General features: G+C 39.5%; 1 protein-coding gene across 1 annotated transcript in view; it reads right to left on the bottom strand.

Annotated features, from left to right (window-relative positions):
* Positions 1-19,874: 19,874 nt before the first annotated feature.
* The window catches only part of glceb (glucuronic acid epimerase b), a 41,256-nt gene continuing 38,580 nt past the window's right edge, over positions 19,875-22,550 (bottom strand). Inside the window, exon 5 of the mRNA XM_088333630.1 lies at positions 19,875-20,764. Within this exon, the coding sequence (XP_088189756.1) occupies positions 20,033-20,764 (732 nt within the window). The 3' untranslated portion in view covers positions 19,875-20,032. The remainder of the gene's footprint in view (positions 20,765-22,550) is intronic.

Raw genomic sequence — 22,550 nt, 5'->3', positions numbered from 1 at the left:
GAAAAAGTTTAGCTTAAACAATGCAGTACAACATGTTACCATATGCTCAGCATTGGATGCAACCGGAATCAAACCCAGATTGTGGCGGTGAGCATGATGAATCCTAACCATCAGACTACAAGGATTTTTGATGACTGAGGAAACGGTATTGCAGTTTATCTCATCATCACACTATTTTACTCACTGTACCACGTTGTACAACATTGTAACAGAGCATTATGGGAAATAGTTTAGCCTAAACAACGTGAGAGTAAAGAATCCCAACCATCAGGCTACTAGGATATTTGTTGACTGAGGAAACGGTATTGCAGTTTATCTCATCATCACACTATTTTTACTCGCTGTACCTCGTTGTACAACATTGTAACAGAGTATTATGGGAAATAGTCCGGCCAAAACAACGTGAGCATGACGAATCATAACCATCAGACTACTAGGATTTTTGATGACAGAGGAAAAGGTATTGCAGTTTATCTCATTATCACACTATTTTTAGTCACTGTACCACATTGTACGGAGCGTTATGGGAAATAGTTCAGCCCAAAAAAACATTGTACAATGTGGTACCATTAGTAAAAATAATGTGATAAGATAAAATTAAATGTTTTTCCCGATGTTTCCCTAGTGATTACACTGTGGATCTGGGCTTATTACAATTATTTGTAATATTACTAATGATAATATTTGACCAGGTTATGAGAATATAGTCAGACATAATATTGACCACCCCATTCAGTCAGAACAGGATTAAAGGTACAGCGTGTTCTATTTAGCTCCAGGAAAACTTAATGACGGAAAAAATAAAATCAAAATGTATTTAAATGACAGAAATACATTAAGTACAATATAAATGTGCATGTTTTCAAACACTTATAAGTTGAGAAATGTGTATTCATTTTTCATAACATGAGGCTCACTTAGAGGAAGCTGACATGATTGACTGCCATCTTGCTACTACGGGTACTCCCAGAAACAAAAAACCTTGTGAAAGGGGGCATGGCGGGGAAAACATTATTGAAGTGGTATGGTCACTTTGAGTTGACGTAGTTTTTATTCTTCCATGAGCTTTTTAGCACTCATTTGTGGTTGCACTACGCCAGAACTAGGAACTCCAGTACTCAAGTTAGAGAGGTCCTACTTCAGGGATTTTGTTCTTTTGGAACATACCCTGAGCGAAAAACAATTACCGGTACTATATTAATAGAGAAATGTGTATTTATTTGACATAACAGGAACCTTACCTAGAGGAATATTGAGAAAATTGCTGCGGTTTGGTCATTTTGAGTCTCTGCAGCAATTATTCCTTTTTGGCTGCACTAAACAATCAGGGTTCGTACACCCTTTTCAAGGCCAAATTCAAGCACTTTTTAAAGTCTTTCAAAGCCAATTTTCCAATTTCTCCAATACCATTGAATATGAAATCCAGTGTATTTTGCAGATCCACAAATATATAAATATATATATATATATATATGTACACAGGGTTGGGTAGGGTTACTTTAACTTGATTACTTTCAATTACTTTTGGATTACTCCAATATCAATTATGCTAATAAAAGACAAAAGAAACTATAATGAATAAAATTACTAAATTTTGTGCAGGCTTGGGGAGTAACGGAATACATGGAACGGCAAAAATGATGTTGGCAAGCTGTTTGGATTTATTTTCATTTTGTTTCTGTCGCATTTTATGTTAGTTTTGCTGGAGAGCAAAGAGATCAAAGCCAGGAGAGAAAGCTTACCACGTGTTGTGAGTCATCATTTTATTCATATTTAGGTTTTTTTGTCTTTTATTAGCATATTTGGTATTGGAGTAATCCAAAAGTAATTGAAAGTAATCAAGTTAAAGTAACCCTACCCAACCCTGTATATACATCTGCGACTCACATATGCGATTATTAATCTAGTCCATAGGATTTTTAGATCTTGAGTAAATTTTGAATATATTTGTTTTTAAGACAAATCTCTCCCCATATAGGTGTTAGGTAGAAATGACAGTGATATGTTGCTTACATTTTCAGTTGCAGTAAGTTCTTCTTACAATTTACCACTGGGAAACATTTATTTTTTGCATGACCCACAAAAAATGTCTGTCATTGATATGAAATCTTTGCACTAATAATACATGTCTTATAGTGCCCTGTTTAGGTGTATTATGCACTTGTCCTCCTTGGGGCGATGATACCTCAAGGCAGAATGCCGTACAAACTAATGCCAGATGCAGTTAATCACAAAGGAAATGAGAAATTAAATGGCAAAGTGAAGCCAGCAGAGAGCAGTGTCAGGCTCATTTTTTAACAGTTTTCTTCAGAAACATGGTGATAAGATAAGAGATAATCCTTTATTCGTCCCATAATGGGGAAATTTCTTTTGTTACAACAGTAAGACAAATAATAAAGACAAACAGCTAAGAATATCAAAAGTATAAACAAGTGTTTAGAAATAAAAAAATACAAAAAAAATTAAAAATGAATATTTCCAATGGCAGGTGTGCAAAATAGTTAAAGTGGCCAGTAATGTGCAAAAATGCAAAGTCGTGGAGGGTGTGCAGTCTGTCGGGAAAACTGCTTATTACGTAGTCTGACGGCTGCAGGAAGGAAGGACCTGCGGAACCGCTCCTTCACACAATTGGGGTGAAGCAACCTGTCATTGAAGAAGTTCTCCAGAGCAGATACGGTGTCCTGCAAGGCATGGGAGATGTTCCGAGTTATGGATGACATCTTAGCCATCATCATTCTCTCCCCTACCACCTCCACTGAGTCAAGAGAGCATCCCAGGACAGAGCTGGCCTTCCTGATCAGACTGTCCAGTCTTTTCCTGTCAGCCATCGAAATGCTGCTCCCCCAGCAGACCACTCCGTAGAAGATGTTTGCTCTCCAAAAGACCTCAGCCTCCTGAGCTGATAGTCTGCGCTGCCTTTTTTTGTACAGAGCAGTTGTATTATGGGTCCAGTCCAGTTTATCATTGAGGTAAACGCCCAGGTACTTGTATGATGTCACCCTCTCGATATCCGTTCCCTGAATGTTCACCATTGTTGGGGGATGTAGTCTTTGTAACAATTTTAAGCATTTAAAGCATTCACTCAAAATTCAAGCAGTTTTCAATCTTTGAAAACACCATTAAAATTCAAGCATTTTTAAGAATTTAAAGCACCCGTACAAACCCTGACAATACAGCGACATCTATTTGTTAAATATTTCAGTGTCCCTTTGATGTTTTATCCCAAAAGTTAATGGAAAATGAGTTAATACCTTAATACTTTAGTATTTCAGCTATTGCTGCAGGATTAATAAAAGAGGGATGCGTTTAAGTGCATGGAGAATAGGTTTGTGTCGCTTTGTTTTTGTTTGACACAGCAGCACTGACAACACAACACAAATTAAGAACTGATCTTGGCGCTATTGCTTTAGACCCCAGAGCAGAGCAGTATGTTGTTATTAGGACTCTAGGGTCTCATTCTGCTCTCTCATGGGGCCACAACACTGCAGCAACACAGCAGCTTAAAGAGTGAATAATATAAGCTTACCAAGACCTGTACTCATAGTCAAGTGAAGTCATGTTTATTTGTATAGCCCTTAATCACAAGGGAGTCTCAAAGGGTTACACAGACCACAGATTATTGCAAACTACAGATTATTATACGACCATCCCGTGATCTAAAACCTACATGGGGGCAAGGAAAAATTAAAAAACCTCAGCGTGAGAAAAATGAAGAAACATTGAAAACGGACGGCATGACGAAGTCCCCCTTACAGGATGACCAAGGCTGTAATGGATTTTGCAATACACAGACATCGTCAACATGAAACATAGGTCGTAAATAAGCTATAGAACAGAAATTGAGCTAAAGAGCCATAAGCCACTGCACTAATGCGTGCCGCCATTAGCTGTATTTTTAATGAAATATAAAATGCTTCTGTTGTGTGGCTTGGTCTTCAAGATAATAGAATCCAAATCTTGTATATTATCCGCTGCATCTGCATTTTGATGTGCTCAACATACCTGTTAAACATATTTCCTGTATTTTATGTTTTTTTAAACATTTCAAGTTGTGTATGCCATATAACAATCTTTGTACATCAAGTTCCTAGGCCTTCACATCACATCAGACCTCTCCTGGTCTACGAACACTTGTCGCCTGATGAAGAAGGCTAAGCTGTCACGAAGCGGAGCGGGAAACAGGAAAAAAGGACCCATTCGCGTAGACGTACTCACAATTTATTGGGGGAAGGATGAGGAGGGTGCGCACACTCGATCCGGAAATCGATGGTCGCTGAGTGGATTAGAAATCCAAACAAAAGACAAGTTGTCAAAAACAAACAAACGGATCAGACCAAAAACAAAACAGGATCAAATATGGGTAGATTCACAGAACTAGGCATTTAACAGGTTTTAACAGAAGCCTCACGGAGTTTAACCAGGTTTAAAAAACGTTCCAGCCACGCACAGTACAAAGGAGCGCGCTTATGTACTCCAAGAGCAATCAGTCCAATGCTTCTCAGCCGGTGTCAAGGGGCGGGGCCAGCTGGGCGCCATGACAACCGTGCAGGACATGACATAAGCAAAGGATCTTCTTCCTCAGGAAACGTTAACAGGCTTGTCTCTCCCCTCGGCTGCTCCTCAACTTTTACAGAGTAACAATTGAGATCATCTTCTGCCTCAACTTGAACTTTTGGTATGGCAGCTGCACGGCACAGGAGAGGAAACAACTAGCATGGGTGGTCAAGACTGTACAGGACATGGTGGGCTGCACGTTTCCTGACTTGGATTCCATATATGCGGGCCTAGTCCAGAGGAGAGCAAAGGGCATTGCCATGGATGCAGCTACCCGTCATCAGAAAAGCGGTACAGGAACATCCGCGCCTCCACAGACAGACTGAGAGAAGGCTTTTATCCCAGAGCTGTCAAGTCCATTAGCCACCACTCCCACCCCCTCAACTGCAGAGCAATAATTTATTGGCTGTGAGCCACAGCACAACCCAATTTTTCTACTCAGCCTCACCTTGATATACATTAGAGGTAAGAAAGGGGCTAAAAAAAAATCCAACCTGAGCCTACGCAGGCCAGAAGGCATTAAAGCCTGACTCAGCCCTACATGTCCGAAGCTCTGGAGCAACGAGAATGTACAGTCAGTATTGGGGGAGGTAACATCACTAACCTCCGTTATACTGATTATATTGCCGGATTGGTCGGAGACAGACAGAACCTCAGAATCTGGTCAATCGCCTGGACAAAGCATCAAGCCTGTATGGGATAGAAATCAGCACAAAAGAAAAAACAAAAGTAATGACCAAGGTATCACCATAAACATCACCATCAACCACAAAGAGCTAGAACCTGTCACCAAATTTAAATGACTTGGAGCTGTTATATCAGAAGAAGGGTCAGAACCAGAAATCATGGTCAGGATAGCTCAAACCAAAGCCGCACTTGCCAGACTTAAACCTATCTGGAGGGACATGAACATAGAAGTGAAATCAAAGATCAGACTCTTGGGAGACATGGACTCTTACAGCAAAACAACGATGACTTTGACAACTATAGCCGGTACGATTAACCCATGTGACCAGTGACGATTCTAGGGGCTAGTGGGGCCCCAAGCAGAAATTCATTGGGGACCCCCCACCAATGTCTGACCCCCACACACAACAGAATTTCACAAACTCTTGGCTTTTGTAATCTTAATAAATAACTAACAAATTGGGTGGTCATCGCAGGAGGAAGGTCTCGACTGTGTAGTGGAGGTAGATGCTGGATAACTATCATTAGGGCAGCAGTAGCTCAGGAGGTAAAGCGCTCGTCTTGGGCTCAAGACACGGAATCCCTAATGGCCTCAAATGAGCAGGTAGGTGCCTTACGTGGCTGGAACTGCTATCGGTGTGTGAATGGGTACATGTGAAGCACATTGTAAAGCGCTTTGGGAGGTCTTCATTGACTTGAAAAGCGCTATTGAAATGCAGACCATTCACATTTACATCAGCTGGCACAGATGGAACATCATTGCGTTCGGTTTCTTTAGGCTCTAATGTAAGAAACTTCAGCAATGATGCTAAAAGAAATGTATACAGAAGGAAAATAGGCTATGAATTGTAAACAGGCTATATATTAGTTTCATCCATTACATGGGTTTGATATTTCCACATTTTATAACAACTCTTAAAAAAGATCTGCATTTATATAGCGCTTTTCAAGTGAAGGCCTCCCAAAAGCGCTTTACAATGTGCTTCACACTTACCCATTCACACACACACACACACACACACCAATAGGGAGTCAGCCATGCAAGGCACCTACCTGCTTATTGGGGGCATTAGGGATTCAGTGTCTTGCCCAAGGACACGTCGACATAACACGGAGGAGCCAGGATTCGAACCTGAGACCTCCTGAGCCAATGCACCGCTTATCCTCAGTAGGGTCGCGGGGGGTGCTGCAGACCATCCCAGCTATCTTCGGGCAGTGGGCAGGGGACACCCCGAACTGGTCGCCAGACGAGTCACTTGCTCATTCACACTTCAGGACAATTTGAACCGGCCAATTCACCTGGCTTCAATCTGAGGAAACTGGAGTGCCCTAAGGAAACCCACGCAGGCACGAGGAGAACATGCAAACTCCACAATGGGAGGCTGCGATAGCTGGACTTGAACCCTGGACCGTGGGGCTGTGTCTATTGTTGACGATTTATGAACAGATGCACAGCTTGTAATGCAGTTGCAGCTGTAAAATAATAAATAGACTATTGGCTTTACTGTCACAGATTTGCTCGCTTTCACCTTTCCAAACAACTAATAACGTGCCACATTTAAAAACAATAATTACATGTTGTGGTTAGAATATATTATTGGTTCTCAGGGTTGGGTAGGGTTACTTTAACTGGATTACTTTCAATTACTTTTGGATTACTCCAATACCAAATATGCTAATAAAAGACAAAAGAAACTAAATATGAATAAAATGATGACTCACAACACGTGGTAAGCTTTCTCTCCTGGCTTTGATCTCTTTGACCTCTGGCAAAACTAACATAAAATGTGACAGAAACAAAATGAAAATAAATCCAAACAGCTTGCCAACCTCATTTTTGCCATTCCATGTATTCCGTTACTCCCCAAGCCTGCACAAAATTTAGTAATTTTATTCATATTTAGTTTCTTTTGTCTTTTATTAGCATATTTGGTATTGGAGTAAACCAAAAGTAATTGAAAGTAATCAAGTTAAAGTAACCCTAACCAACCCTAATTGGAGACTACTTAATAATATAGCAATAGCTTTAGACGTAAAAAGAAACAACATGAATGAAGTATGGCCATGCTATTGCTAGCGTGAGTGAAACTAGACGAGCACCATTTGCACAACATTATTCTTTATCAACGGTTTGGGAAAAATATTGATCTCTGTTCATTATTATACTGCTACTGGCTTACCACCATCTTGCTTTCGTCTCTCCATGTTTACGTTCTTTCATTTTAAAAGTTTCTATTTATAATGAAGGTCTCAAAACGTAGTTTCCAATTCTTCGCTTAAATTCTCCATCGACAGCAATGCAAATGTTGACTCTTTGTCGCCACCTAGTGGTCGCCCAAGCAACGGCCTAGTTTGCCTGATGAAAAAAATCGCTTCTGCGTGTTTTGTTAAATTCCCACTCATGACCACAAGATGGCAGTGTTCTATCTGTAACGACAAACGTGTTCACCCAGGGCTGTATTGGGTTATAAAAATGTGGCCAAATGCGAAACCTAGCTATTTTTTTTTCATTTATAATTAAATACTGTATTTCTTTTTCTGTAACTGTAGCGGAATACAATTACATTTTTTGGTATCCAAATTACGTAACGCCGTTCCATGTATTCCGTTACTCGCCAAGCCTGTAAATACACATGCCGACATTCTCACATTCTATTTATTTTTATTTGTTTTTAAAATTAATCTCATCAAATTGGTTTTGGAATAATTTAAGAAAAATAATACATTGGGTCACTGTTTGAAGCATTCCATTTGCGAGTTAGTTTTTAGTATTTTTGGAGAACTTCTGTAGTATTTTAGTTGTATGACTCTAGCTGTATAACTGCAGTAGTTTGTAGTATTTCTGTAACAGTATTTTTGAAGTATAATATCACTGTATCAGTACTTTTGTAGCATTTCAGTATTTTTTTTTATAGTTTTGTATTAATTCTGTAGCATTTTTTTTGCATTTCTGTAGTATGTCTTCTTACTTTAACAATGAAAGTAAACTAATGTGTTGTGTCCCTGTTTTATGCACTTCAATTTAGTTAGTTTTGTAGTATTTTGTAGTATTTTTGTAGTAATACTTTTGTAGTATTTCTGTAGTATGTCTTTTTTATTGTAACAATCAAAGTAAACTAATGTGTTTAGCCCCTGTTTTAAGCACTTCAATTTAAATACGTATAGTTTTGTGGTAGTTATGTCGCATTTTTGTATTTCTTTAGTAATATTTTTGTAGTATTTCTGTAGTATGTCTTTTTACTTTCACAATGAAAGTAAACTTATGTGTTAAGTCCCTGTTTTTAGCACTTCAATTTAAATATAGTTTTGTAGTAATTATGTAGCATTTTTGTATTTATGTAGTAATACTTTTGTAGTATTTCTGTAGTATGTCTTTTTTATTGTAACAATCAAAGTAAACTGATGTGTTAAGCCCCCGTTTTAAGCACTTCAATTTAAATATAGTTTTGTAGTAATGATGTAGCCTTTTTGTATTTCTGTAGGAACATTTTGTAGTATTTCTGTATTGTGTCTTTTTCTTTCACATTGAAAGTAAACTAATGTAATAGGTCCCTGTTTTAAGCACTTGCAATTTAGTTTTGTAGTAATTCTGTAGCATTTTTTTATTTCTGTAGTAATATTTTTGTAGTATTTCTGTAGTATGTCTTTTTATTTTAACATTGAAAGTAAACTAATGTGTTAAGTCCCTGTTTTAAGCACTTCAATTTAAATATAGTTTTGTAGTAATTCTGTAGCATTTTTTTATTTCTGTAGTAATATTTTTGTAGTATTTCTGTAGTATGTCGTTTTATTTTAACATTGAAAGTAAACTAATGTGTTAAGTCCCTGTTTTAAGCACTTCAATTTAAATATAGTTTAGTAGTAATTCTGTAGCATTTTTGTATTTCTGTGGGAAAATTTTGTAGTATTTCTGTATTGAGTCTTTTTACTTTCACATTGAAGGTAAACTAATGTAATAGGTCCCTGTTTTAAGCACTTGCAATTTAGTTTTGTAGTAATTCTGTAGCATTTTTTTATTTCTGTAGTAATATTTTTGTAGTATTTCTGTAGTATGTCTTTTTATTTTAACATTGAAAGTAAACTAATGTGTTAAGTCCCTGTTTTCAGCACTTTAATTTAAATATAGTTTTGTAGTAATTCTGTTGTATTTTTGTATTTCTGTAGTAATATTTTTGTAGTATTTCTGTAGTATGTCTTTTTACTTTAACAATGAAAGTAAATTAATGCGTTAAGTCCCTTTTTTAAGCACTTAAATTTAAATACAGTTTTGTGGTAATTCTGTAACATTTTTGTATTTCTGTGGGAAAATTTTGTAGTATTTCTGTAGTATGTCTTTTTACTTTCACAATGAAAGTAAACTAATGTATCAGGTCGCTGTTTCAAGTGCTTAATTTGAATTTAGTTTCATAATTATTCTGTAGCATTCTGGAGTATCATTGTAGTATTTTTGTATGATTACTGTCATGATTTTTTGTAGTGTTTCTGTAATACAAGTTTTTGTATATCTGTAGTCGTACTTTTGTAGTATTAATCGACTCGTTTTTTTTTGTATTTCTGTTGTAGTATTTTTGAGTATGACTGTAGATCGATGTGTGCAGTAGTATTTTTGTAGTATTTCTGTGGTAGAATCCCGGCAATATATTTTTTAAAATATGTAGTAGTACTTTTGTAGTATTTATCCTTAAGTGTTTTTAGTAGTATTTCTGCTGTAGTATTATTAAAGTATTACTGTAGATCTATATCTGCAGCCTTGATTCATTAATAAAAAATTCTGAACTCAAAACCAACATAAAATGTACAAGGTATTTAATTTTATGTCCTTCGAAGTCCAAATCATCATTAGACACACCAAAGAGTTGTTTTTTACATTTATTCATATCATAACTTTCTTTGTTTTCCATTCTCGTAACATTTGTCTCTGGTACTGTGGATAAAATGAGTGTAATAAAAGTCATAACACAGGAATGGATTCGGTGCTCCTGCCCGCGCAAACTACACTGATTTTAATTTGAACGCATCGCCTTAAATTCCCCGATTCACTCTGGGAAATCTCACAATCCCCGCCTCCACACTTCAAATCCATACAAATCATAGACCTGGCCTGCTGCTGAATCCTGCCTGCCGAGCAGAAAAGATGAGCAAACCTATGCACCATCCCAACCAGAGGCTAAAAATGACAGAGGCAAACAGGAAGTGCAGTGTGGAGTTTAGTCAAACCACAGAAAAGTACAATTCCAGGATTTATTTGCGTGGGAAGGTGATCTGCCGCTGTGGCAACATCACACATTTACATAAACACATGAAAAAAAGGAAGGAATGAGCTGCCACCAAAAATGTAAACATCATTAAAGCCGAGCAACGCTGGATGAATGTGTTGCCGCGCTGCACAAATTGCGGTTAGACGGTGTCGGAAATTACAGATGGTAATGAAACATGCAAACATTCTCTCTTGAAGTGTCTGCAGCTCTCAGTGCGTGAGGAAAATAGCATCACTAGCCAGTCATCCATAATAATCTTTATTACATTAGGCGGCTCGTCTACTGCAAAATCTGATGAGCAAATGGAAGCAAAGTCTTTTTGCACCAGTAGAACTACAAGAATAAAGAAGTCCTGAAGGCCAAATGGTCTTTAAATACTTCTAATGAGCTTCAATGAAGATAAATGATGCAAGTCGAGAGGATGCCATGCATGGCTGCAGGTGAAATTGAGCTTAACTCTAAGCACAGCTACCGCAGGGTTTGTGAGGCTCATCTCTGCTAATGACATTCAGACCGGTTTATGTAACCGAGTTTACTGTGGAATTGGTTAACAGTCATTGAATTTTTATTGGCAATATATTCTGGAGACCACCGCAATACAAGTTTTCAATTGGACAATCTTAGCAATAGTCTCTCTTCGACATTTTTAAGCAAGATTTTTATACCCTTTTCAGGTGTTGTATAGGTCAACAGGAAACCGCAACTTCAGTTTTCTGCTTGCACCTTGGTCTTGTGGTTTTTTGACATCAGGCTGAACTTTGTTATTTCGCTTAAAGTTCCTGACATTAGTTTGAACTTGTAGTTTGCATTGAAAATATCCATTGATAAGAAAAGTTTATATACTTTGTGTACAATAGGTCTACAATCACCAGTGGTTGAAATCTCAATTTGTATTTTAATAAAAAAGAGCAAATTCAAGGCAAAAGATTTCTTGAAATCAGGGTTCATATACATTTTTCCTGTCTAAACCAATCAGAATGCGCTCACGTGCATGCGTTTTATTCTATCCTCCAATCAGAAATCTATGAAACGATATAAGAGGCTCACGCTTCAGTCTGTGGGATTATTTCAAAGCAATCCAAGAACTCAATTTTGCCTTGTTTCAATGTGCTTGCTTTTCTTTAATAAATGAGTTTGATTGTAACTCAAAAGTCTCTTATTTCATTTGGACATCGTTTTGAACCTGACACTATCCTGCTTGACCTCTGCATTTGGGTCCTCTAACAGGTTTTCCAGGCTATAGGGTAATTCCACAGGACAGCTACTTTTCATTCGGCTCGAATGGAAAAAACAGTTTAGAATATTGGATGTAAAATCAATTTTTCAGATTTGTTATGAAAATGTGTTTACACCAACCATCCTTAGGGTATATCACATTTCTGAAAACACACAGACAGTGGGAAATGTTTCATTTTTATGCTTTTTAATCATGAAAACAAAACCAAAACTAAATTTCAAGCACATTGTGTTACTTTGTACAAGAACATGTTATTTCTTTGTAATTTTTAAAATCAATGGTATCATTTGCACATGGTGCTTTAATACGGGAGTCCGTAAAACTACTCCCGATCTCCTGTGGTGACACTTTCAAGAACATTTTTTTGCGTAAATAACTTGACTGATGGTCACAATTTTTGAGCAGAGTAAAAAAAAAAAAAATACTCCAAATCAAGGAAGCAATGTTGTAAAGTGATGATTTTGGCTAAATAGAAATAGCAGCTTTCCTTACCTTCAGGTGTTAAACCTTGTTATCAAGGAGATAAGATAAAAACCAAAATAGACTTTTCCCAAACAGAAAGTGTGCTTTTGTTTGAATTCCAAAGTACGAAACTAAAAATGAAATTCATTTAAACAAAAGAGGAAAATTAGAAAAGAGTAGTTTTTGTTTTTTTTAACCTAGTTCGAACGAAAATAACCTATAATTAATAAGGGTGAGGCAGCACGTCAGCGCAGTGGTTAGCGCGTGTGCGGCACAGTTCTGAAGTCATGGGATCAAACGTTCCTGTGTGGAGTTTGCATGTGCTCCCCGTGCTTGTGTGGGTTTCTTCCCTTGGTGTGAATGAGCAAGTGAGTTGTCTGTCTCTGTGTGCTCTACGACTGGCTGGCAACCAGTTCAGGGTGTCCCCTGCCCACTACCTGAAGATTGCTGGGATGGGCTCCAGCACCCCCGCGACCTTACTGAGGATAAGTGGTGCAAATAATGGATGGATTACATGCACTTGTCTGGCCAGAGGTATTTAAATGCTTTATGTTTTGCACAAAACCATACACTGTAGTATTCTTTACTATCCCACTTTAGTATACATTCACTAAACAGGATTTTTGTTTTGTTGATTCATACTTTCCTGTTGCAAGTGATCCGACCCATTAAATAGCCATTTACAGTGCCGCTTGAAAGTATTGGCCACCCAAGAACTTTTGTCACTTTGCCACATTTTAGGCTTCAAACCTAAGGCTTAAAAACCCAAAAATATCTTCTAAGACTCAAAAACTTGTGAGAAACAATCACAAAAGTGGAACCAAATTACTCTTACCTCCATCCAGGCCGTTCTCATGGAATATTCGGCCTCCAGAAATAAGATCTGCAACCTAAGTGGAAGTTTACAAATCTAGATTAAAGACCCACTTCTATCCTATGATATGATTGATAACCGCATACTTTTCTTTGTCTATCCTTTATAATAATAATAATAATAATTTCCTTGTATTGTCATTCTGTGTAACAATGTACACAGAACGAAATGTCGATTGCACCTGACCCGTTGTAGCGAGCCGATGCAGCCGCAGCTAACAGAGGGCGCCGCCGACCACTTTTTAAGTCTTATGGCTATCAGGTTGGTGGTAAAATAAGGGAGAAGGACGCATCAGGATGAGTCAGTGGACGAGCACCTTCACCTGAAGCATATCATCATCTCCATCAACCAGCTGGCTGATGGGAAGCTGCGTCGTTGCTGTCATGGACTTTTCGAACAGTTTTACATATTACATGTTTTTAATTGATGTTCACTACGTTTTGTGTATTGTTACCCAATGCAAAATGTTCCTCCTGGAAGGGGATTACCACTTCTGTGGCCTCTTCAAGGTTTTGTTATTTTCCTTATGTTGAGGTTTTGAGTTTATCCTTGTCTGCATGTCTGTTTCAGATCAGGGGATGGTGCAATCATGGCTTGTGCGGTCTTTTGAGACATTTTGTGATTAAGCGCTGGACAAATGACTGACTTGAAAATAGTAGTTCCAAAAAATATACATATAAATAAATAAAGGTGTTAGAATGGCCAAGCTTAAGTAAGGAACTAAATCCCTTAGTACATTTGTGGAAAGATGAAAAATGCCATGCAAACAATCAAAATCAAATGTTAAGGAACTTGAGCTGTTTTGTAAGGAAGAAAGGGCAAATATTTCTGTTGCAAGTAGTGCAAACCTTATAGAGACATACCAAAAAAAGACTTGAGGCAGTGATTACTGATAAAGGAGGTTGTACCAAGTATTAAAAGGGGGGGGGGGCAATATGTTTGCAATGCCTGGTTTTCTAATTTGTATTTGTAGCACAATATATAACGTTGGGCAGCACGGCGGCACAGTTCTGAGGTCATGAGATCGAACCTCCTGTGTGGAGTTTGCATGTTCTCCCCGTGCTTGCGTGGGTTTTCCTCCGGGCACTCCGGTTTCCTCCCACATTCCAAACACATGCATGTTAGGTTTATTGGCCGGTTCAAATTGTCCATAGATGTGAATGAGCGAGCGAATTGTCCGTCTCTGTGTGCTCTGCGATTGGCTGGCAACCAGTTCAGGGTGTCCCCTGCCCACTGCCCGAAGATAGCTGGGATGGGCTCCAGCACCCCCGTGACCCTACTGAAGATAGGCGGTGCAGATAATGCATGGATGGATAAAACGTTGAATACATTAGGTTTGTCTTATATTGTGTCGAGCATGTTGTTGATTCTTAGAAAATATTCTGATCTTTTAATGCAATTCGTCAAGGAACCGTGTAGGCCTTTGTCTCATCACACACTTTGAAACTTGCCTATTTTCTATTTAGTATGGACGGAAACAAGAACCCACTCGTTTGTCTCAACAGGTCTTCTGAAACTTCCCAAATATTCTTTCTTTTAAATTGACAATTTAATGTTTCTGGGAAAGTCACAATGTTTGGTGGATATATTTTAATGGCCAACATGTCTGTAAAAATGACATGTTGACGATAAGAGGAAAGGATTCTTTCATTTCCAATGGTGTGCAAGGTTGTATTCTGTACGCAGTTTGACTGCCAGGGCCTCGAAATATTGGTAATTAGTTTTATTAGTATTAGTTCATCAGCTTATCTATTTTCGACTTTGCATATAAAACACAAAAATGTTGCCGGATTCAAAATAAAGTTTAAACTAGCTTACTTGGCAGTTTCTCCCCACCTTGGTAGCTTTTGAGTGCAAATGGGTTCTCATTTGTATTGTGTTGAATGTACAAGATTTTGATTTTTCCCCGTACTTGATCATTGGACTTCTCATCTCATCTCATTAGCTGCACCGCTTATCCTCAGTAGGGTCGCGGGGGTGCTGGAGCCCATCCCAGCAATCATCGGGCAGTGAACACCCTGAACTGGTTGCCAGCCAATCGCAGGGCACACGGGGACAGACAACTCACACGCTCATTCACACCTAGGGACAATTTGGACCGGCCAATTCACCTGAAATGCATGTTTTTGGAATGTGGGAGGAAACCGGAGTGCCCGGAGGAAACCCACTCAAGCACGGGGAGAACATACAAACTCCGCACAGGAAGTCTGGAGCTGGATTTGAACCCACGCAGGAGGTTCCCAAGACATGAACTGTGCCGCACATGTGCTAATCACTGCGCCGCATTGGACTTAGTCATTTAAATTACGGTGACCATAAAAGTGAAACTAAACCATTGTCCCTTGTGAACGACGTGTAAATAACATCACTGTTGTACAGAGCTCAGTTAATCTTCAGTAATCGAACGTAGAGGTGGGCATATCGATCCAAATATTAATATTAGCGATACAAAGCAAGTACTTCGATCTGATTGATACCATTGTACCGGGATTAACATGTCTTCCGTCAATTTCCTCAATATATGCGGAGAGCTCATCCCTTCGCCTGCTCACCCTGTGCCCCATCTTCTCTCTAAGCTTACACCAGAGTGTGTGACTGACAGACAGCACTACCTATCTGGCCTACTGCTTCATACTCCCTGTCAGGCAGAAGAAAGGGACAAACCTATGCAACCACCTCTACCAGAACCTAAAAATGACAAATAGTAAGCACAGCAGTGACTTTTACTGAAAAATAAATATTAAAAATGAAATATTTTGGTGCCTAATATATTAATGCTACGTTTATCGAAAATATAAAGTACCTCAAGGGGTGAAGGGTTCAATTATTCAACGATCATGAAATTTCAAATCAAAAAGTATGGAATTGGTATCGGACAACACTACCCTGTATTTGCTTGGACCAGATCAATACCAACGTTTCAAGTACCGCCTACTCCTATCCAAACGTTTTTAAAAAAACATAAGTCGTGGCTGTTTGTTACCTGAGCAGCACTTTCTTGCTTGATCCACCTTTCACCGACGTGGTCCCTGTGAGCACCGGGTAGACCCCAAAGCACACATGGGTAGCTTACAAACGAGTGTCTTATGTGGCTCACCAGCAAAGTCATTGCAATTTTGTGGAAATTTAAAAAAAAATGTAAACAATGAAAATGTAAAGCAACTGCTTTGTGTTGGTAGTATCGTTTTTCCAACTAGCAAAAGAAAGCATTAACATGATTGAGTCTACATGATCAATTTATAAAAATAACCCTGAATACATATTTTAAAATGAGCATAATACGGTAAGTTATATGTAATTGTCCGTTGCCCCATTTCAAAGAAGATATTTTAATGGTTGATTTAGGCCTTTTTAGCTCCACTCCTTCTAATAACCACCAATTTCCTTAAAGTGACCCTTATGTTTATAGATAGCGCAGGCCATCTCTCTCGACCAGCGCCCCCAGCCACTCACTAAGTTTATGCCTGTTTGTGACCGATTTTATCACCTCTCTCTACCTGGCCTGCTGCTGCATCCCCAGTTCCCATGTGTAAGCATCAACTGCTGATGCAAACTAAAACCGTATCTCAAGGTACAGCTGTTACAATAATAGCATAGTAACAACATAACATTAGACATTTTCGAAATTAGTAAAAGACTGGTAAGCCTTTTGCACGGATCAATAAGAGCTTTGAAAAGGTTGGTGACCCGTGATTATTAAGATTGCATGATGTCTGTATCCTAAACATGTTCTGTGGTCAGGGTTGGGTAGGGTTACTTGAACTTGATTACTTTCAATGACTTTTGGATTACTCCAATACCAAATATGCTAATAAAAGACAAAAGAAACTAAATATGAATACAATTATGACTCACAACACGTGGTAAGCTTTCTCTCCTGGCTTTGATCTCTTACCAGCTCAGTAGCCTAGATGGTAGGGCGCCCGCTTTGAGACTGGGAGGTCGCTGGTTCGCGCCTCGGCCGAGTCATACCTAAGACTTATAACATTGGTAAAATGGCGGCGCCCTCTGTTGGCTGCGGCTGCATCGGCTCGCTACAACGGGTCAGGTGTATCGACATTTCGTTCTGTGTACATTGTTACAAAGAATGACAATACAAAGGAAATTATTATAATTATCATTATTATTTGATCTCCGGCAAAACTAACATAAAATGCGACAGAAACAAAATGAAAATAAATCCAAACAGCTTGCCAACATCCTTTTTGCCGTTCCACGTATTCCGTTACTCCCCAAGCCTGCACAAAATTTAGTCATTTTATTCATATTTAATTTATTTTGTCTATTATTAGCATATTTGGTATTGGAGTAATCCAAAAGTAATTGAAAGTAATCCAGTTAAAGTAACCCTACCCAACCCTGTCTGTGGTAACAGTTTGACTGGTAAACCGTAATTCATAATATAAGACTCTTTTCCGGCAATTTACTCTGCTAAATGTGTATTATATTCTCTATCTATATATAAATTTACCTCTACGCACATCTTATGAAATCTTAAAAAAATATCTGAGTAGGATGCTGAAAGATTGCTCAAAGGGGTTTACCATTCAAATTAAACATGAAACAGACAAAACAATGGCATGTCAACAAGAAATTGTGCATAATACCAAACTCTAGCTCCTTAATAGAATGGCATGCTACAACTGGTGCTGTAAAGAACACAACACCCATGATAGAGCACGCATTCGAATCTTAAAAGCTGCAGCTACTTCTCCAATATTAGGATTGGAAGGAAAAAAAACACTACACTGCCGTACACTCGTATGAGAGGCTGTTTGAGAAGTAAATCATACCTGCTCTCACATATATCATCATACTCTCAAACATGAACAACCAGACACGATCATACATAAACACGACTATACTTTCATACTCACAGACTGCTATACTCTCATACACACACTATTATCCCTCACACATACTAGTACTGTACTCTCATACACACACTACAATGCTGTCACGCATATACTTCTACCCTCTTGCACATATACTAGTATACTCCGTCATACATTCTACTATGCTGTAAAGCAGGGGGTGTCAAACTCATTTGAAGTCAGGGGCCACACGATAGAACAAACATTCTGTCGGGGTCCGGACTAGAAGATTAAAGAGAAAGAAAAAAAGGGGGATAAATAAAAGAGAAAGAGGGAAGGACAAAGGAAGAAGAAGAGAGAGAGGGAGAGAGCGTGAGAAACAAAAGAGATAAAAAGTCGTGAGAGAGGGGGAAAAGAAAGGGAGAGGAAGAAAGAAATCCAAAGACAAATAGAAAGACAGAAGGAGAGAAGAGAGAAAAGAAAGCGCATAGGGTATGAAGAGAGAAAGAGAAAAGAGAGAAAAGGAAAAAAGGAAGTTAGAGCAAAAGAAGTTAAAAAGACACACAGAGAGAAAGAGACAAAGAGCAACAAAGGAAGAGAAAAAGAGAGACAAAGAGTGAAATAGACAGAGAGAGAGAGAGAGAGAGAGAGACAGAGAGACAGAGAGACAGAGAGACAGAGAGACAGAGACAGAGACACAGAGACAGAGAGAGAGAGAGAGAGAGAAAAAGAAATACAAGCACAGTGTCTTTGTTCGAGGCACCTGGGTTTGGCAACATTAAGTGGACATATTTCAACCTGCAGCTTGTTTTTCTCTTGCGCTTCTCTGAGTGTTTTTCACTTCCTTTTCTCTCTCTCTTCATACCCTTGGCACTTTCTTTTCTCTCCTTCTGTCTTTCTATTTCTCTTTGGATTTCTTTCTTCCTCTCCCTTTCTTTTCCCCCTCTCTCACGACTTTTGTTTCTCACGCTCTCTCCCTTTCTCATTTTCTTTCTTTGTCCCACTCTCTCTCCTTTTCCCTCCCCCTTTCTCTCATTTCTTTATCTCTTTTTCTTTCTCTTTAATCTACTAGTCCGGCCCCCAACAGAATGTTTGTTCTATCATGTGGCCCCCCGAGTTAAAATGAGTTTGACAACCCTGGTATGGAGTGTGAGAGAGATATTAGTGTTGTTGAGTCTATTGTAGAGTGTATGCGGGGGTATAGTTCTGTGTCTGAAAGAGTATAGCAATGTGTGTTAAAGTTAATAGTAGTGTCTGTGTGGGAGTAGCGTGGTATGTGTGAGAGTATAGTACCGAGTGTGAAAGCATACTAAATAGTGTATGAGAGTATGATAAAATGTTCGAGAAAGTATTGTAGTGCGTGTGGGTGTGAGAGTATAATAGTATGTGCGAGAGAATATTGGTGTGTATAAGGGTATAGTAGTGTTTGTGCAAGGGAATGACTGTATTAGAGTATAGTCATCAGGGTTGGGTAGGGTTACTTTAACTTGATTACTTTCAATTACTTTTGGATTACTCCAATACCAAATATGCTAATAAAAGACAAAAGAAACTAAAGATGAATAAAATGACTAAATTTTGTGCAGGCTTGGGGAGTAACGGAATACATGGAACGGCAAAAATGATGTTGGCAAGCTGTTTGGATTTTCATTTTGTTTCTGTCGCATTTCATGTTCGTTTTGCCGGAGATCAAAGAGATCAAAGCCAGGAGAGAAAGCTTACCACGTGTTGTGAAAAGAAGCTAAATATGAATAAAATGATGACTCACAACACGTGGTAAGCTTTCTCTACTGGCTTTGATCTCCGGCAAAACTAACATAAAATGCGACAGAAACAAAATGAAAATAAATCCAAACAGCTTGCCAACATCATTTTTGCCGTTTCATGTATTCCGTTACTCCCCAAGCCCGCACAAAATCTTATTCATATTTCGTTTCTTTTGTCTTTTATTAGCATATTTGGTATTGGAGTCATCCAAAAGTAATTGAAAGTAATCAAGTTAAAGTAACCCTACCCAACCCTGATAGTTATGCATGTGTGAGAGTACGACACCATTTAAGAGCAAGCATGATTTCCTTCTCAAACCGCCTCCGATAAACTCCGAGCGCTGCAAGATAAAAACTCAATTCCTCGCATTCAGTCAACCCTAGTTGTGCTTAGCACGGTTTCCTTTCAAGTAGCTTTTCCAGCGCTTCACGACATCCTTGAAGAGTGGAGAGTTATCGATTGATGCCAGCAGCTGGAGCTGGTTAATGTGCGTGGTGTGATAGTCCCACCGTGCCAGGTTGGGGGCCGTGCCCAACATGAAGTGGCGCAGGTCATAGATGCTCCCCGACCCGGTATCGAAGAGTGGCAGCATGCTCTTTAGAGAGTCCATGCCGCGGCTGAACAGCTGCCCGGCCTCTTTGCCCAGCTTCTCACCGGCTGTTTCGCTCAGATCGTAGAGTCCCAGCAGGGAATAGATGAAGCCGTTGAGGACAAAGGAACTCGGTGTGGTGGGGTACTCTTCATACCAGTCATATTTGTTCATGAATACCGCCTTGACCCCGTGCTGCCCTGACGGCACCTTAAAAGGTCCGACCGCCTTCAGCGCAGCGTTGAGGTAGGTGGGATCCTTGGTGAGGATGTAAGCTCTCACCAAGGTGGACATGGCCTGGCCCTGGGCCATGGCAGAGTACCAGCCAGGGTCAAGTGGCCGGAAACCCTCGCCCAACTTGCGGGTGACCATGATGGGCCAGCCGCCGTGGTCGTCCTGGTTGCGTCTCAGCCAGTCGCTGGCAGCGAAGAAAGCCGCCATGTGGGCAGTGGTGGAGATAGTGATGTTGTCGACGAATCCTCGACCTTGCAATAGCAATCGCACCACTCGCTTGGGCATGATCTGAGGGAGAAAGCGGAAGCGAGGTAACTCTAGGCAACTTCTGTCGTTAAAAAAAAACGAACAATGAACGTGTTTGTTAGTTGACCAGAGAGGTGTAACAAACTGCCACCAGAAATTGACATTTCCAGCAGCATCCCTTCGCTGAGAACAATACAATAATAAAGCAAAAAGAATACAATATACAAATACCCAATGTGACGTGCTAATACCCACTGTAGCGTGTTCTATAGAGTATCTAGATAGTGCTACACAGATTACACATAGCAAGAAAATACGGTGATATGCAATGTAGGGGGTGTGGTTTAATGTGGGCCTTTACTCCGCCGGGTGGAGTTAAAGAGCCTCATGGCATGAGGAAGAAAAGATCTTCAAAGCGAGGGATCTAAGTACAGATCAGATATCATTTTATAGATAGACAGACACTTTATTCATCCTCGTAGGGAAATTCACATTTCCAGCAGTCTACCCCGTTGTTTATTAACAGATGAACATGATGCCCTAGGGGTGCTTGTAGCGAAGTGGATGACGTCACGCCAGTCCAAAAATTCGACATCCCTGCGGCAGATGGAAAACTTTTCTTTGTGAAAATCCAGGGATACACCACCTCATGTTAGCAAGTCCGCCTCCTCTCCGATTCCCCTGGCTTTCGTGTCTCTGTTTAGCGGCGTTGAAGCCGGATTGCTCCGGGTAGCTCCGGGTGGCTACACGTTAGCGTCCGGAATGCTAAACGTGAGCCACGTTTCCGCAAAACACAGCAACTGCGCTCCCTGTGCGCTTCGATGTTTTCCACCAGCACTCGATGATCTTATTTGGTCGTGAGTTCGCATTTACCATGATTACGGATGGTACCGAAGACTTATAACGCCGCTAGCCGCTTCGCTAGCTCCGGCTTTTCTTCCACTATAGGCCCCTTCATCACGCCGGCACGAGAATTTTTCAGGGCAAGGAGTTGAAATTCCTTGAATACACGCATTTCTTGTGCGTTAAAACCCATGTCCATAGGATAGAAGTAATCCATAGTGTAGTTGTCAAAACGGGAAGAAAAAACACCGAAGATAGGAGCAGACAATAAAACAATAGGGCAGCTGCTGGAAAAGGCAGCCGCTCGTGGCAGCGCCGCTTTGATGACGTATGTATCTGTCCACCCAAGAAAAGGGGGAAGGAGTACATATATAATCACCATCCTATACACTAGATGTGAAAAATTCCCACAAAGCTGACTCAGCACTTTTGGTTTTGTTGACTCATCATTTGTTTGCGTGTCGTCCACCCAAGAAAAGGGGGAATGAGTTTAGATAATAGATATTAAACATCTTTCACAGGCAGTTACAGGTTTACCCCAGATGTGAAAAAATGCTAAATAATAGATTCAGCACTTTCGGTGTCGCTGACTGCACTTTTCCCAGAAAAGCATTCCACTTTTCCAGGCTGGAAAAACATTGAATCTTAACACCCTCTTTTACGGGCAGTCAGGTAGGTTACACTAGATGTGAAAATGCAAAAAAAAAAAAAAAAAAAAAAAGGAAAGAAAAATACTGTCTGAAATAACGTCTGCGCCCGGGGCCTCCATCTTTTACGTCAGGCATACAATTTACAGAACGTTTCCGCCCGGCTGGCCGACAATTTTTCAAGTGGGAAAAAAAACCCAGAAAGATTTTTTTTTTTCCAAATCAAACGTTTTGCTTTTTTCCTGTCAGGTTTTTAATGTAAATCTCTTGATTTTATGTCTCAAGGTAATCAACTTGTTTTTATATTACTAATTATAAAAACAATGTTTCTCATACAA

Source organism: Urocampus carinirostris, chromosome 4 (genome assembly GCF_059441175.1).
Source record: "Urocampus carinirostris isolate Australia breed hairy pipefish chromosome 4, RoL_Ucar_1.0, whole genome shotgun sequence".
NCBI lineage: Eukaryota > Metazoa > Chordata > Actinopteri > Syngnathiformes > Syngnathidae > Urocampus > Urocampus carinirostris.
Note: the sequence above shows the minus strand (reverse complement) of the source record. Positions and strands in the feature narration are given on the sequence as shown.